At 51.6% G+C, this 12,684-nt stretch overlaps 5 protein-coding genes across 5 annotated transcripts; 2 read left to right on the forward strand and 3 right to left on the reverse strand.

Annotated features, from left to right (window-relative positions):
• Positions 1–726: 726 nt before the first annotated feature.
• On the forward strand, positions 727–2,727 carry POX_b02758 (uncharacterized protein; the record flags this gene model as incomplete). The annotated part of the gene is made up of 1 exon (XM_050111667.1): positions 727–2,727. The coding sequence occupies one exon, from the start codon at positions 727–729 to the stop codon at positions 2,725–2,727; it is 2,001 nt and encodes a 666-aa protein (XP_049972013.1).
• Positions 2,728–4,057: 1,330 nt separating this feature from the next.
• POX_b02759 (uncharacterized protein) lies at positions 4,058–4,918 on the reverse strand (the record flags this gene model as incomplete). The annotated part of the gene is made up of 1 exon (XM_050111668.1): positions 4,058–4,918. The coding sequence occupies one exon, from the start codon at positions 4,916–4,918 to the stop codon at positions 4,058–4,060; it is 861 nt and encodes a 286-aa protein (XP_049972014.1).
• A 2,114-nt stretch (positions 4,919–7,032) lies between these two features.
• POX_b02760 (uncharacterized protein) lies at positions 7,033–8,389 on the reverse strand (the record flags this gene model as incomplete). The annotated part of the gene is made up of 3 exons (XM_050111669.1): positions 7,033–7,113; positions 7,258–7,806; positions 7,898–8,389. 3 exons carry the CDS (start codon positions 8,387–8,389, stop codon positions 7,033–7,035), a joined length of 1,122 nt encoding a protein of 373 aa, XP_049972015.1.
• Positions 8,390–8,963: 574 nt separating this feature from the next.
• Positions 8,964–9,476, reverse strand: POX_b02761 (uncharacterized protein; the record flags this gene model as incomplete). Its single annotated transcript, XM_050111670.1, has 1 exon — positions 8,964–9,476. One exon carries the CDS (start codon positions 9,474–9,476, stop codon positions 8,964–8,966), a length of 513 nt encoding a protein of 170 aa, XP_049972016.1.
• An 843-nt stretch (positions 9,477–10,319) lies between these two features.
• POX_b02762 (uncharacterized protein) lies at positions 10,320–11,868 on the forward strand (the record flags this gene model as incomplete). The annotated part of the gene is made up of 2 exons (XM_050111671.1): positions 10,320–10,357; positions 10,452–11,868. 2 exons carry the CDS (start codon positions 10,320–10,322, stop codon positions 11,866–11,868), a joined length of 1,455 nt encoding a protein of 484 aa, XP_049972017.1.
• Positions 11,869–12,684: the final 816 nt, after the last annotated feature.

A 12,684-nucleotide genomic window follows, 5' to 3' on the forward strand; every position in this document is an offset into this window, starting at 1 on the left:
ATCTAGAAGGGAATGGAGTGGGTTTGGTTAGATTGTTACAGACAAATGAAGTCCGCAACCTCCGAAGTGACCCCTGAAAGAAAGACGAAACCAGGAGATTCTCCCAAAAAAAGGAGCTCCAAGGAAGCTATGGGCCATCCTTAGCTCGTTCTAGTCCACCTCTAGGGGCCTCCATAAGTGGAGATCGGCGTCGCAATAGGCTGGCAGGCGTACTTATGATTAGCAGTTTAGCATCTATTCCGTACTGGAGAACTGGAGAACTGGAGACCAGTCCGTCTTTGGTCCTGCGTGAACTGGCTAAACTGCACCAGCAACTAAAAAGGCCGGTGGGTTGGTAGGGCCAGCTGGGTTTCACACGCCGCCATTGGACGCGCCAAAGAATCACTAGCGTATCGGTTTCTAGGCTGAGCTCTTTTTACCTTTAAACCTTGCGATCTCTCCCTTTTCCTTTGCCTCATGACCCACGGACTATCGTCTCATTCTCGCATCACCGTTCTCTCCTCTCACAGCTTCTTCTTCTGAGGAGCAGGAGGGGGACTGCGTCCACTGAGCGTTGATCGTCGTCACATCCACGCCTTCTGCACACACCACCCGTGCACTCTCCGCATCTCCTGTGCAACTGACCGGCCGACTAGCCTTCAGCACTCTCTCCTCCCCCTCAATTCGAACCCACCGTTCAGACCCTCCCCCTCTCTTCAGTCTGCGCCTTGCCCTTCGATTCAGATCATGTCGGACAACAACAGTCACCCTGGGGTGCGCAGCCTCCTTGCAAAGTTCGAGAATAGTCAAAGCCCCATCACCTCTCCTCCTTCTCGTGGCCGGTCCCCCGTCGGCTCTGATACTTCCAGCTCGGCCAGACAGCTTTCCAAAGTCCGGGCCAGCTTTGTGACGGTGGAGGGCGCACTTCAGTCAAGTCCCGGCTCACCCTTGAGAAAGACAAGTGGACCTAGCGGCCGGAGCGATAGTCCTGGATTCTTTGGACCGACAATCAACACCAAGGAGATTGAGTCGCGTCGTCAAACCAATGTCATTTCACCCACACCTGTCAGCTCAGACAAGTCACCCACAAGTGTCTTGAGTGGCGGAGAAAGCGAAGGTGCTGAAACGAGAAACGCGATCGGCACAAACGAAAAGGTGGTTCCAAATGGCCCTGTGACGCAGGTGCCCGCCGGGAATGCGGCTTCGGCGCAGTCTGAGCCCACACAGAGAGACCAGCCACTTCCAGCCAGAATGCCTTCTTCAAACGGTGAAAAGAAAGACGTGACAAAGCCTGCCCACAAGCGGTCCACGAGTGTTCAAGACAGACAGAACAGCACTCAGATGACCACTACCGCCGCTTCCCAAAAGATGTCTGGCAGTCAAGGAGGCGCCAAACCTCAATCGGCTCGTGAGCTGGCAAAGGAAAGAGCCAATGCTCTTGCCCACAGGCCGAGCCGTCCCTCTCTCAATAATGCCTCCAAGGCCACGACCCGGCCAACAAGAGGCGCAACCCCCTCTGCAGATCCGCAGAGAGCCACTGCAGGCAGCTCCATCACCAACGAGGCAAGGTCACCAGCACGGTCTGCCCGCCTGACAAGCTCGGCCACCGCCCATAAACAATCTCTCCACAACGCCAAGGGTGGAGGTGCTGGCACTGCGCCGGGCCGCACTGAGAAGACAGCTTCGTCCCTCAACCGGAAGCCCTCGACATTAAAGAGTGCTGCGAGCCCTGCGGCGGCGGTTCGGCGACAAGCTTCTCGCCCCTCGCTACCCGCTCAACACGCAACAGAGCGTCCCAGCTCCCGAGTCAGCAACGTTGGCACCAAACCCGTGAATGAGGGATTCCTGGCCCGAATGATGCGACCCACGGCCAGCTCGGCAAGTAAGACCCAGGATAAGTCCGAGGTCAAGGCTCCTCTCCCCAAGTCGACCGCAGCATTCAAGGCCCCTCGACCGTCCGCCGCGCGCCCTGCGGACCGTACCACGCAGCAGAGCAAAGCCAAAGTTCCCGCCGCAAAACCACACCAGGAAAAGGCCCAGGTACCAAGAAAGGATCGTTCCACTGAAAGAGGTCAGCCTAAGCCCACTGAGAAGCAACTAGGGGGGGAGAGTACCATTCAGGATGCTGCGGTTCCAACACCCGAGGAGGACTCTGCCACTCAGCCCCAGGAACCTGTGCCTGACAAGGCTGCGGACAGCTCGATCGAAGATGCTGCCAAGGATGCACACCTCGAGCCGTCACCAGAGCCAATTGAGCAGTCAGAGACCGGCGTTGCAGATGAGGTGCCTGAAGTTGTGGAATCCACCACGGACGCCACTACCGGTGCCTCGCCAGACTCTCATGAGGCTGAGACCACCGTCGAAACGGAGAGCAAGAACCAGGATATGGTTTCTGTCGCAGATGGCGAGACTGAGCCGTCCCAGCCTCTTGCGCAGGCTCAATCAAACGAGGGCATCGACCTTGAAACTATTGTTGAGCCCACTGAGTCCCTCGTCGCCGAGGATGCTACTATGGTTGCGACTCATGAACCATTGATCACGGACAACGGATCCCAGAAGCCTGAGCAGACCATGACCCCCGACTTGCTCCCTAACAACAAGGGGGTCGACTACACAATGGACCTTGGCTCAAGCCAGCCTTCCAACCCGATTGAGGAGTCAAAAGAGTCCATCCTGGTTGAGGAGCCTGGAAAGCAGGGCAAGTCGGATGCTGATGACATTGACTTTGCTACTCTCGCCCTCAGCTAAGCTTTTCCTTGCTCATCCACCATCTTCTCTTCATATTTCAGCGCATTTCTGGTCATTTTAATTTCGTTTTTACACCTCCCATTTATTCAGGAAACTGCTTCGCGGCGGGGCTGATCTTCAGAGAGCCAAACTCTCCACGAGCTCTCACACTTTTCCCAGCATGCTTTTTCGATCATCCGAGGAAGCCTCCTGCTTTTCCAGCTTCCTTGTCTTTTTGCCTATTCATCTTTGTCTTGATTTGATCGAGAGCATTGTGGTTTTTATTTGAGCGAATCATTCTGCATTCTTCGGGTGAGCACAGTATACTTCACTTCTCTGTCACGGTTCTTTGAAGAGGGCCGAATCAGTCCTCGTGTATCAATAGAAAATTTTCTCATTTCTTGGGATAATTGCTGGTTCTTTTTTATTTCATGTGCAAATGTAATGTACTTAGCATCAATTGTCGGCTACATCACAAGGTAGCACAACGTTTCACGGTGGATTGACTCGTGTACGTTAGTCATTTCAAAGGCTTCACGAATTCGGATGCGGAGCATTGAAGCCCGGCTAGGTATTTTTTTTTTTCGTGCAACAAGGTTGCGGGCTCACCTTCGCTCGTAAACAGGCATGATCGTTAGACGACCCGAGCAATAATCCCCATGGACATGCAAGAGGGACGGCAAAACAACCATCAAATTGGGACAAGCAAGTCTCTCACCGATGGTTCGTAAGTTGATGAGAAACTTGAAACGTTTTAACTGGTCTTTTCTTGACATGGAACAGAAACATACGAGCATATTTGAAAAAATAACATCAAAACAGCCAACCCAACCAAAATGAAGGGTTCAACCATGAAAACATAAAGTACACCAAAAAAAGACAGTGCCAACAAAAAAAAAGAGTCCATCAATGGGTATATCGACCTTGATATAGTTGGTTGATAGATAGTTACTGCCGAATAGTGCGAGCTGGGCTGAGTTCATGATTTTGGGGGATGGAATGTCGCCAAAGTTGGGTGAAATGCCAACGAGCAGGCCATCATCAAGTCTGAGTTGTCCTGAGAGGAAGGCCGATTAATCCTGCATCGGTCATCTGGTCTGGTTGGTGTTTTCAAACATCATCCCCAGGGGCGCAAGGACTGTGAATCATGTGAATCCCAGGGGGAAATGAGCCTGGGCTAATGTCAGACGGTGTCCGGATTTACCATGTTGGAAGATCCGGCTCCTGAGGTCATAGGGGGTCTCGTAAAGTTGAGCCACGATCTTGACGAATCCGAGTATGGCTGGAACAACACTTGGACAAATATCGTTCCAAAACGGGATTGAGAACTTGAAGCACATGACCTGGCTTCTCAATTCTCGGAGAATCTCACCCGGCGGCGACGGTCACTGATCAATTTCTCCGTGTCAACATAGAGACGGTCGAAGAATTTCATCGCACTGGCATCCTTTAGGATCTTGGCAACTTGAGTGCCAGCCGAGATCAACTGTAGCACGTTACGGTCGTCCTTGACAGGTCTGGAGCTGTGCTTGGCAGCGTGGCGCATTTCCAAGGAATTTTCCAGAACAGTGATGAGTTGCTTGATCTGGCCATTGTGAAGGGCATGACGGGGAATGCGTCGGCGAGTTGCCAATCTCTTCATGAGGTGAACCCATTCATTCCACTCACGGTCAGAGGGAACCTGAACTGGCCTTTTGTCCTGTTCAATGGGGATGGGGAACTTATAATAGGCGAAGAAATCAAATGCACACTTGGACAGGCGGTCGTTGATTTCGTGCAGAATACGATCTTGCTCCGCAGCATCAAGATTAGTGGGAAGTGAAGGAAGCTCCGCTTCCCGGGCGGGAATATCACTCGGAGCAACTGGATCCAAAATTTGGTGAGGGCCATCAAATTCGTCTCGGTTGGAGGATTGTCTCTGGGAGACATAGCGGGTGCTACCACCGTGGCTTGCATCGGAGGCTCTCCGACCAGTTCTTTCCACGATGTATTCAGGGCTTTCCGGGGGATTCAGTGACCTGGTATCATGGCGAGAGACCTCTTGCGGCATTTGCAGAGGCATGTTCCAGTCCGGGTACATGGAAGCTGGGGCGATGAGCTGTCCAGTGGGGGGATAAGATAATCTTCCTGTGGGCTGGGAGAAAACATGGCCATGACTATCCATGGGGGAAGAAAAGCCATGGTACTGGGCGCGAGCTTCATAGTCCATCATTTCGAGTTGTCGGTTATCCCTCACATAGGCCCGTGGGGTCGATGGTGCCCTTCTTACACTTAGCATCCGTCCAGGAAGCAGCTGAACCCCGGGTTATAGTTTTTTTTCCCTTTTCCTTCCTTCTTTCACGCACAGACAGAAGGGGTCAGAGAGTATGATGAGAGGAAATACCTTGATCGGTGAATAACAGGAGAGCTTCCTGGTGGGTTGTACATTGGGTGTTGAGCCATAGCGCTGTTGTCAGGGATAGCTCGCACATCAAGTCAGCCAATGCCTTTCACGGGGACTAGAGATTAAGCATATCTTGGGCAGAGGTGCGATGGAATTTGAATCAAGACTGGGCAATACTGAGATTTATAGGGTGGTTTTTGAGAAAGTGCTGACCTGGAGCGAGACGCAATCTCCAATTTGCTGCTGACTGAACCTGTCCGGTGACAACGAGCCTGTGCTGCAAATTGTGGCTGGAAGCCAACCGGAACAGCCGTCAAGGGGGGGTGAATAGCAGGAACCATGAAGGCAGGAGACTTGATAGAAATGTAACGGCTTTGAAGGAAGGAAAGGGCTGAAGAAAATACTAAGCTCAAAGAGGGTGTTGGGCTCTATTATAAGTCGGCGAGAGCGATCGTGTGCGAGGTGTATCATTTTTACTGCGCTGAGACATCCCAGTCATTAAGCAGAGCACAGCTTTGGAGACCAGAGGAGCCCGGATCCAGCGTTTTTGGTAGGCGTGCCTGACGCCGCCTCCTGAATTCAACCTTCGTAGTGGTGGAAGAGCCGCTCCAGAAGTCAGCAACGGGGGAGGGTGGAGAGTGACCTTTGGCGAATGGCACCGATGTTGTGGTGGGTTGAAGCTACTCGGTGGCATCCAATTGCAGTGGATGAACAGGGAACCTCCTGGTTGGATTGATGCCGGAAATGCATGTACGTGTGTATTGAGCAGATCTCGATCGATCGAGACGGTTTACAATGCACAGTGACTCTCTATTCGTATTTGGGATAGACTGGGGCAGCAATTCCCACCATTTGCGTCTGATGCACGGGGAAGGACTTAGTGTACCCACTTTCAATCCACATACAAGGACTGTGTCGTGCAAACGATCTCCAGTTACATGCTATCGGAGATTTTGCTCGCTGATGGCGCCGAACAAATTGGAACGGAATCGCCAAAGTCAATACGGCGCCACCGGGGACAGGCAGTAAGCCTGGGCTGCAGTCTTGGGCAGCAACTTGGGTAGGAAGACATTGCAGGACCATTGGGCCTCGAATGTACCTGATGGTGGTGGTGGACCGACTCCATCGGTGGAAGATCTGCATAAATGATTGCGCAGCCACTTTTGTAGATGGAACGTCGAAAAAAGAATCCATAGGACTTGTCAAGACTAGACATCCGTCGGAGAAAGAAGTTGGAGCACCACACCCACGACGTCTGGAAACGACTTTCTTTAGCCGCCTTTAGGCTGCGAGCACGTGTTCTTTGCGACATCTTCTCCAATGGGGCTCTGCTCCTCTATGTTGCTCTTCGTTTTGGCTCTGGATCACAGGATGGATTCCAAGCGTTTCGGTCACAATTACACAGAATCCCTCAGATGCCCTTGAAGTTTGGGCATGAGAAACTGTCAATCCCTTGGAGCCCAATCAGCGCACGGATCATTTCATACCATCGAAGCGATCGACAGAGACCCCATAGAGAGATTGAAACATCTATTGATTACTCCACAGGGAAGTAAACTGAAGGCCGTTGAGAAAAAGGACCTTCGTATTCCAAGAAGCTATAGATTCCGGGGTTTGATCCTGGGCTGTGAAACTAGGACGCATCCCACAACTGACGAGACGCGAATGGTGTATCAGGCCGGCGGATAGTGACAAGTCCACATGGTCAGAGCGATACATATCGCGAGCCATACAAATGCAAATGCAGTGGAAAGCAAAATTGGTAGGGCTCACTGGAAGAACGCCCCTGATGCTAATTGGATAAACCACTCCCCTCGGGTAGGCATAAACTCATCACAGACGTACGGGTCATGTCTTGCATAGTTTGCACTGCAAAAAATGCACTGGTCATCATCAACTTCCTGTGCAAAGCCTTGACGAGGAAGTCTCGAGTGGTTGGAAGCCTAGTCAGTAGGCTCGGAGGCTGGTTGTGAAGACCGAATGGGGTGCGGGGGAAGTTTCACACCTATCCGATCGGCATAATCCTGTCGACGGGTCATTGCAGGATCAGTCGCCACATTATCGTCTCTTTGTACACAAAAAATATGAGAAATTGACAAGAGAAAAAAGACTGGAGAGCGAGCCCGCAGAGAAAGGCGTATTCCTCGGGCGAACGCTTCACTACTTACCTGACAGCTCAGTCGAATCCCAGTCTCAAGGTCTACCAGGGGCTGATACTTCAAAATTGACTTTGCCTTGTCGCCACTGGCATATCGCACCGCGCAGGCGTCTTGTACACTTCCACGACTTAGAGTGGTGGAAGATCCTGTCGCCCAAGTGGCCAATTCGCAAACCAACCCCGCGAAGTATGCCAGACCTTTGGGGATATGAAACTCCCAGGACGGAATGTGACCGAAATGTGCCCAAATAGCCAAGCAGAAATCTCGAAATGTGATCGGCTCGTTGTTCTGAATGAAAAATGCTTCCCCGGCTGCCGTTCGTGATGTCACCAGGTTCTCGGCTGCAAGGACATGGGCGTCTGCGACGTTATCCACATGCGTGACATCCCAGAGATTGAAACCGTCTCCAATCACAAACGGAGTCTCCCTTTTAGCAATGCACGCGTGGATAGAGGGTATCAGCTGATAATCTCCCGGTCCAAAAAGAACAGAGGGCCGCAGAGAGCAGGTTGCCAGCATATCGTCGGAGGCCTCAAGGACATGAGCCTCTGCCGCTGCCTGCGCAATTGGCTTTGGTCAGCAGGTTGACATTCATACTGGGAAATGGGGCATAAAATGAACAGTCATGAATAGAATATTGGCATATCACCTTGGATTCGCCGTATATCAGTGAGGTAGACGATCTGGGCCATTCCTCGCTGATATTGGCGTATGGAAACCTCATGTCATCGGTGGTCACGCAGCAACTGCTCGTATAGACGAAAGCCCGAGCACCATACTTTTTGGCTGCGTCAAGCAGGTTCAGAGTACCCTGAACATTAACCTTCCACACGGTGCTCTCCATGCGCCGTTTAAATCGATCGGCAAGAGGCGGCACAATACCCGCTGTGTGGAGGACAATGTCTGGCTTGGTCAATTTGAAGGCTTCGAGAACTTCGTCTGCTTTGGTTACATCAACTTTTAAAAATTCAATACTCCGGGACCAGCTTTGATGGGTTCGAGGCGGATTCAAATCGATGACTGTAACAGAGCAACGAGGGTACTTCTCCGCAAGCCGACGCACTATGGCTGCACCTACGAACCCGGTGCCTCCAGTGACCAAGACTTTCTTTGAATCCAGTAGAATAACAGGGCCAGGCATGGTTGTATGACTCGGCTTAGTGACGGCAAACTCCATTGACCCACTTGAGAAGTCCAAGATATTGTTGGTGCTGGACGCCGTTAACGTGGCAGTAGCACTGAACCAAGGATCATCCAAGTCGCGTGACTCCAGCTACCGTGACTGCTAGCATGTGATGTGCGACATTCGGGCCGAACATGACAGCTTCTCAAGACTGCAAGGGATGACTGCATGTCTTCCCGGGTAACACTTGCTTAAGGGAGCATTCCGTCGTGGAAATCAACAGTCTGAAGACCATTCTTTCAGTCATAATCTATACATGGCGCTCAAGATTAAGCGGCAGCTCTGCAGTTGCCCCGGAGCGGAGCGTGGGAAAATGCGGTAAACGCAAAACAGCTAATATACAGATCCAGAATGGAGCAGTCATTCCAACAGTCGCAAAAATAAGACCGATCTTAAGAGAAGATCCCGCTGCGGTAAATCAAACAGAAACTCCAGGGTAAATGCAAGACAAGGGAAACAGATTGAGAAGCGCCGAGATTCAACTTCGAGGAGAGAGAAGCAACACCCGCAATTTTTCGGCATCTCAAAGTTTTTAAAGCACTCTGCAGAGAACCAAGCCTCCGATCTTCTTTTCGACACATTCACGGGCCTCCAAAACGCCTCGGTCCGTGGAGAGATAGAGACTCTCACCGGGCGAACGTAGTCCCTCCACATGGTTGGCTTCATGTCCACGAACAACACGGCGCAGTTCTTCAACGTTCAGGTTGATTCGGCGTGTGGGCTTGCTGACCATCTGCACCTTGCCCAAGACCGACTCATTCTGCCAATATTTCAGGCCCAACCAGAGACGACGGGAGGCAACATTGTCGCGAGTGATAGGCTCGACTCCTTCGATCTCGTCATTCGCAGTTGGATGGCCGAGAATGGGGTGGATTGGGGGTGGTGTCGGACCGCCGCGAACCACGGAGGATATGTATCCGGAGTTTTGAAGGGCCTGGCACAGCTTCAGGTGAAGATTGCTGTTCGGGATCGACGTGAGACTGAGACGTGCCTTGGTGGCATTGTTCAGGTGAGAGCACACGGAGGCAAGGTTGACGAGAGACATGTTGGTATGATTGTTGAAAACGATGAGCCCTTCAGGGACTGCTCGATCGGACCGGGATCCGAAAACGTTCGGGGTTTTTCAACGTATACGGCGGGAACGCGTTTAGCAAATTGTTCCCCGGATGAAGGCCTCAGGGTCGGGATATGTTGAGCTTGCGTGTGCGCAACTTGAAGAAGCCACTGTTCAATGTTGTTGTGAATCACAGGAACGTTTAACGCTTAGCTGGGCGGGTAATGAATATGTCCGCGAGACCGCACCTCCTCGCGATGGAAATTTTCGGAGAAACCATGTCTCCGGCCACGCAGCAAAGGATTCGCCAGTTGGCTCAGCCCGCAAATCACGAAGACCTGCACTAGCTTCTAGGTACCCTTTGATGACTTGACCACGCTTCTGTCAACAAACTCTTCCAGCTAGTCTGAATCAATCCATTCTACACTTGGAAGTCAGCAAATATATCACGCTGCACTACTTGGTTTTGGAATCCTCCATCGCCCAGATTTGAGTCAGGTACCCGCTACTGATTGCCATCGGTGGCTTGTACACGACCATCGGGATAGTACGACGTAGTTCCGTTCATGTTTGCTGGACAGCTCCCACCAAGGACAGTCTAGCGCAGCGATCCTATCACATCACGTTCGCTAAGCGCCCACGTAGAGGTCAGCGGCAGCTACTCCTCAGTGTCTGCAGCTCCGACTATTTAGCCCCTCATTTAAAAAGTACCGTGGCTGCAGGTCGTGAAATTATTATCTTTGCGCCTTCGTCCTTCGGCCTGGCTTGAGTATTTCACCTCAAAGCCACTCTTCACATTTACGAATCTACGAGTCTACCCCGTTAATAGACGAGATGCCTCTCCAGGGAAATGAGGAGCGTCTTTTAAATGTGTAAGTTCGCTGCATGCTCCCTTCCTTTGCCCCCGCACCTGAAGGCAGTGCCCGTCAGTTGCTGTCCCATTCTGACATTGAAGGACTGGTTCAGCTTCGCCGACATTCACTGCTTCTTCACTTCGCCGACTCCTAAGCCGTCGGACCATCGATTTGAAAAGGGGTCTTACCTCTACATTTATTACGATGCTTCCACAAGGCAGGCGAGGATTGAAGTGGCCAACAATCCCAATACTCCAGACCAGGATGCATTTTATGGCTATCTAAACAGCGCGCACATCCAACACTCTAGTCATTTTCCCACTCGTTGCTCCCTCACGGTTGATGGAGTCGCTGGCTCTGTCCAGCAGCAAACGTCGCAGTATGACTGGCGATTGCCAGGCATGGAGTCCCGCAAGGCACCCAACGACCTGCCTCGGATACACACCGTCGATTTGTACTTTTGGACATTAGTCGACGCGAATCAATTTCTGGATGTAATTGAGCGTATTTTACCTGCTTCTCATTTGGCGACAGATCGGCCGAACGCTGAAATGGACCAGCCGATCAGCCCTGTTGTGCAGCAGCTCGAAAGTATTGCCGTGTCCGACCCGGCATATCAAAATGGCCAGACACCCAATTCTCGGTCAGAGCCTGCTACTCTTGTGCAGACGCCTCCACACATCTCAAGCTTGCCACCTCCGCCTGTTGGCGGACCTTCTAGTGACCAAATAAATTCTACGGCATCTCAACCGTCGCAGGGTGAACAACGAGACTCGGCGACCTTTGCACCACTGCCATACAATCCTGCAGCACCGGCGGCCCCAGAACCTATTCAACACCGGGAAAAGACACCTCCACCAGAGGATGGCTCCAACGGGACTGGTCTGACGGCTGCACTGGCAGCTGATCAGGGCATTCCATATACGTCTCCCCACCAGATGGGCATCAATCAGGCTGGCACTTCATTCGCGCCCCCACCAACGTCTACTCCAGGATTACAATATCCTGGAATGCTGGCCACTGCACCGGTGGGTTACGGGTCCCCACCTCCGAGTGTAGGCCTCACTCATTCTTCCTCATTTTCACCTCAGCCATCTGGGCACAGTGCTGCGCCTTGCCCCCCCTACTCTCAGGTGTTCAGTCAAGGCCAGGTGTGGCCAGGTGGCGCAGCTCAGGGAGCTCCGACATTTGCCCCTCCTCCGCAAGATCCAAATGCCCACCTGTATACCCATGAAGTATACGGTACTCCTCAGTCGCCGCCCCAACAGTCTGGACAAGCAACCCCCATGTCTAATTATTCAAATTACTCATACGGACAGCCATCCGGCAATGCTCCAGTTTCATCGGAATATGATATTCATACCCAGCTATATCGGCCTACAGAGGCCGAGGCCAGTGGGCATGGCCAAAAGTATGCGCAAAAGGCAATGAAAGCACCAGGGCAGCGACCGAGGAGGCTTGAAGATAATGCAATGAAGCTTGAGAAAGGTGTCAATCGCTTCCTCAAGAAGTTGGAGAAGAAGATTTGATGGGAGCAATGTTGCACACGACACGTTTCTATCTCCCCGTTATAGCATTCATGAAGTTGCGGATGTTAGAGAAGAATCATTGACTGACATTTGCAATTACTTTCAGCCTCCATTTTCGAGAGGTGTAGAGTAAAGATTAAGCCAAATCCAGCGTTTCACGTCAAAGACATAGGCATTGGTGGGAGTACAGGTAGAGGATTGAATCAAAGGGGATACTAGGACAAGAGGCCACCTAAAGCTGAGGGACGACCACATCCCCCAAACAATATGACATGAGCGCTACCTTGTAATAAGTATCATGGGATGGAAGAACTAAGACCCCCCATATGCCGCTAAGTAGAGATGGTTAGGACCTGGAATTTCGCCATGTTTCTTTAATGGAATCTGCTTGATCCAGTAAAGATTTCGTCTCAATGCACCTGGTTTTATGTCTATTTGTTGCAGTATACCCAGTGCACTCTATCTTGCGGATGAAGCATTGGTACAAATTTGTCAATTCCTCAATGCGGGATGTCTGGTGCGGCAACGCAAGCGATTGGCATTGGAATGCTATTATGTCCCTATGACCAGAGTCGCTCACAGCATCTAGGACTGGAGGGAAACAGCACAATATGAAATTCTCACTTGAAAGCGGCAAGGTGAAGTGAGCCTGCATCTGGATGTAGCTAATCGTTTACCACTGTCATTTTTTTCCGGGTGGAGAAGCCAGTCACTTCCTTTGGGTGTGCTTCGCCAGGCCGTATTCAACACTACGAGCCTCTGGTGGTTCAGTTTCACTGATAATTGGCCATATATTTCGGAATCTCAAAATTTGAT

This window comes from Penicillium oxalicum, chromosome II (genome assembly GCF_001723175.1).
Source record: "Penicillium oxalicum strain HP7-1 chromosome II, whole genome shotgun sequence".
NCBI classification, from domain to species: domain Eukaryota; kingdom Fungi; phylum Ascomycota; class Eurotiomycetes; order Eurotiales; family Aspergillaceae; genus Penicillium; species Penicillium oxalicum.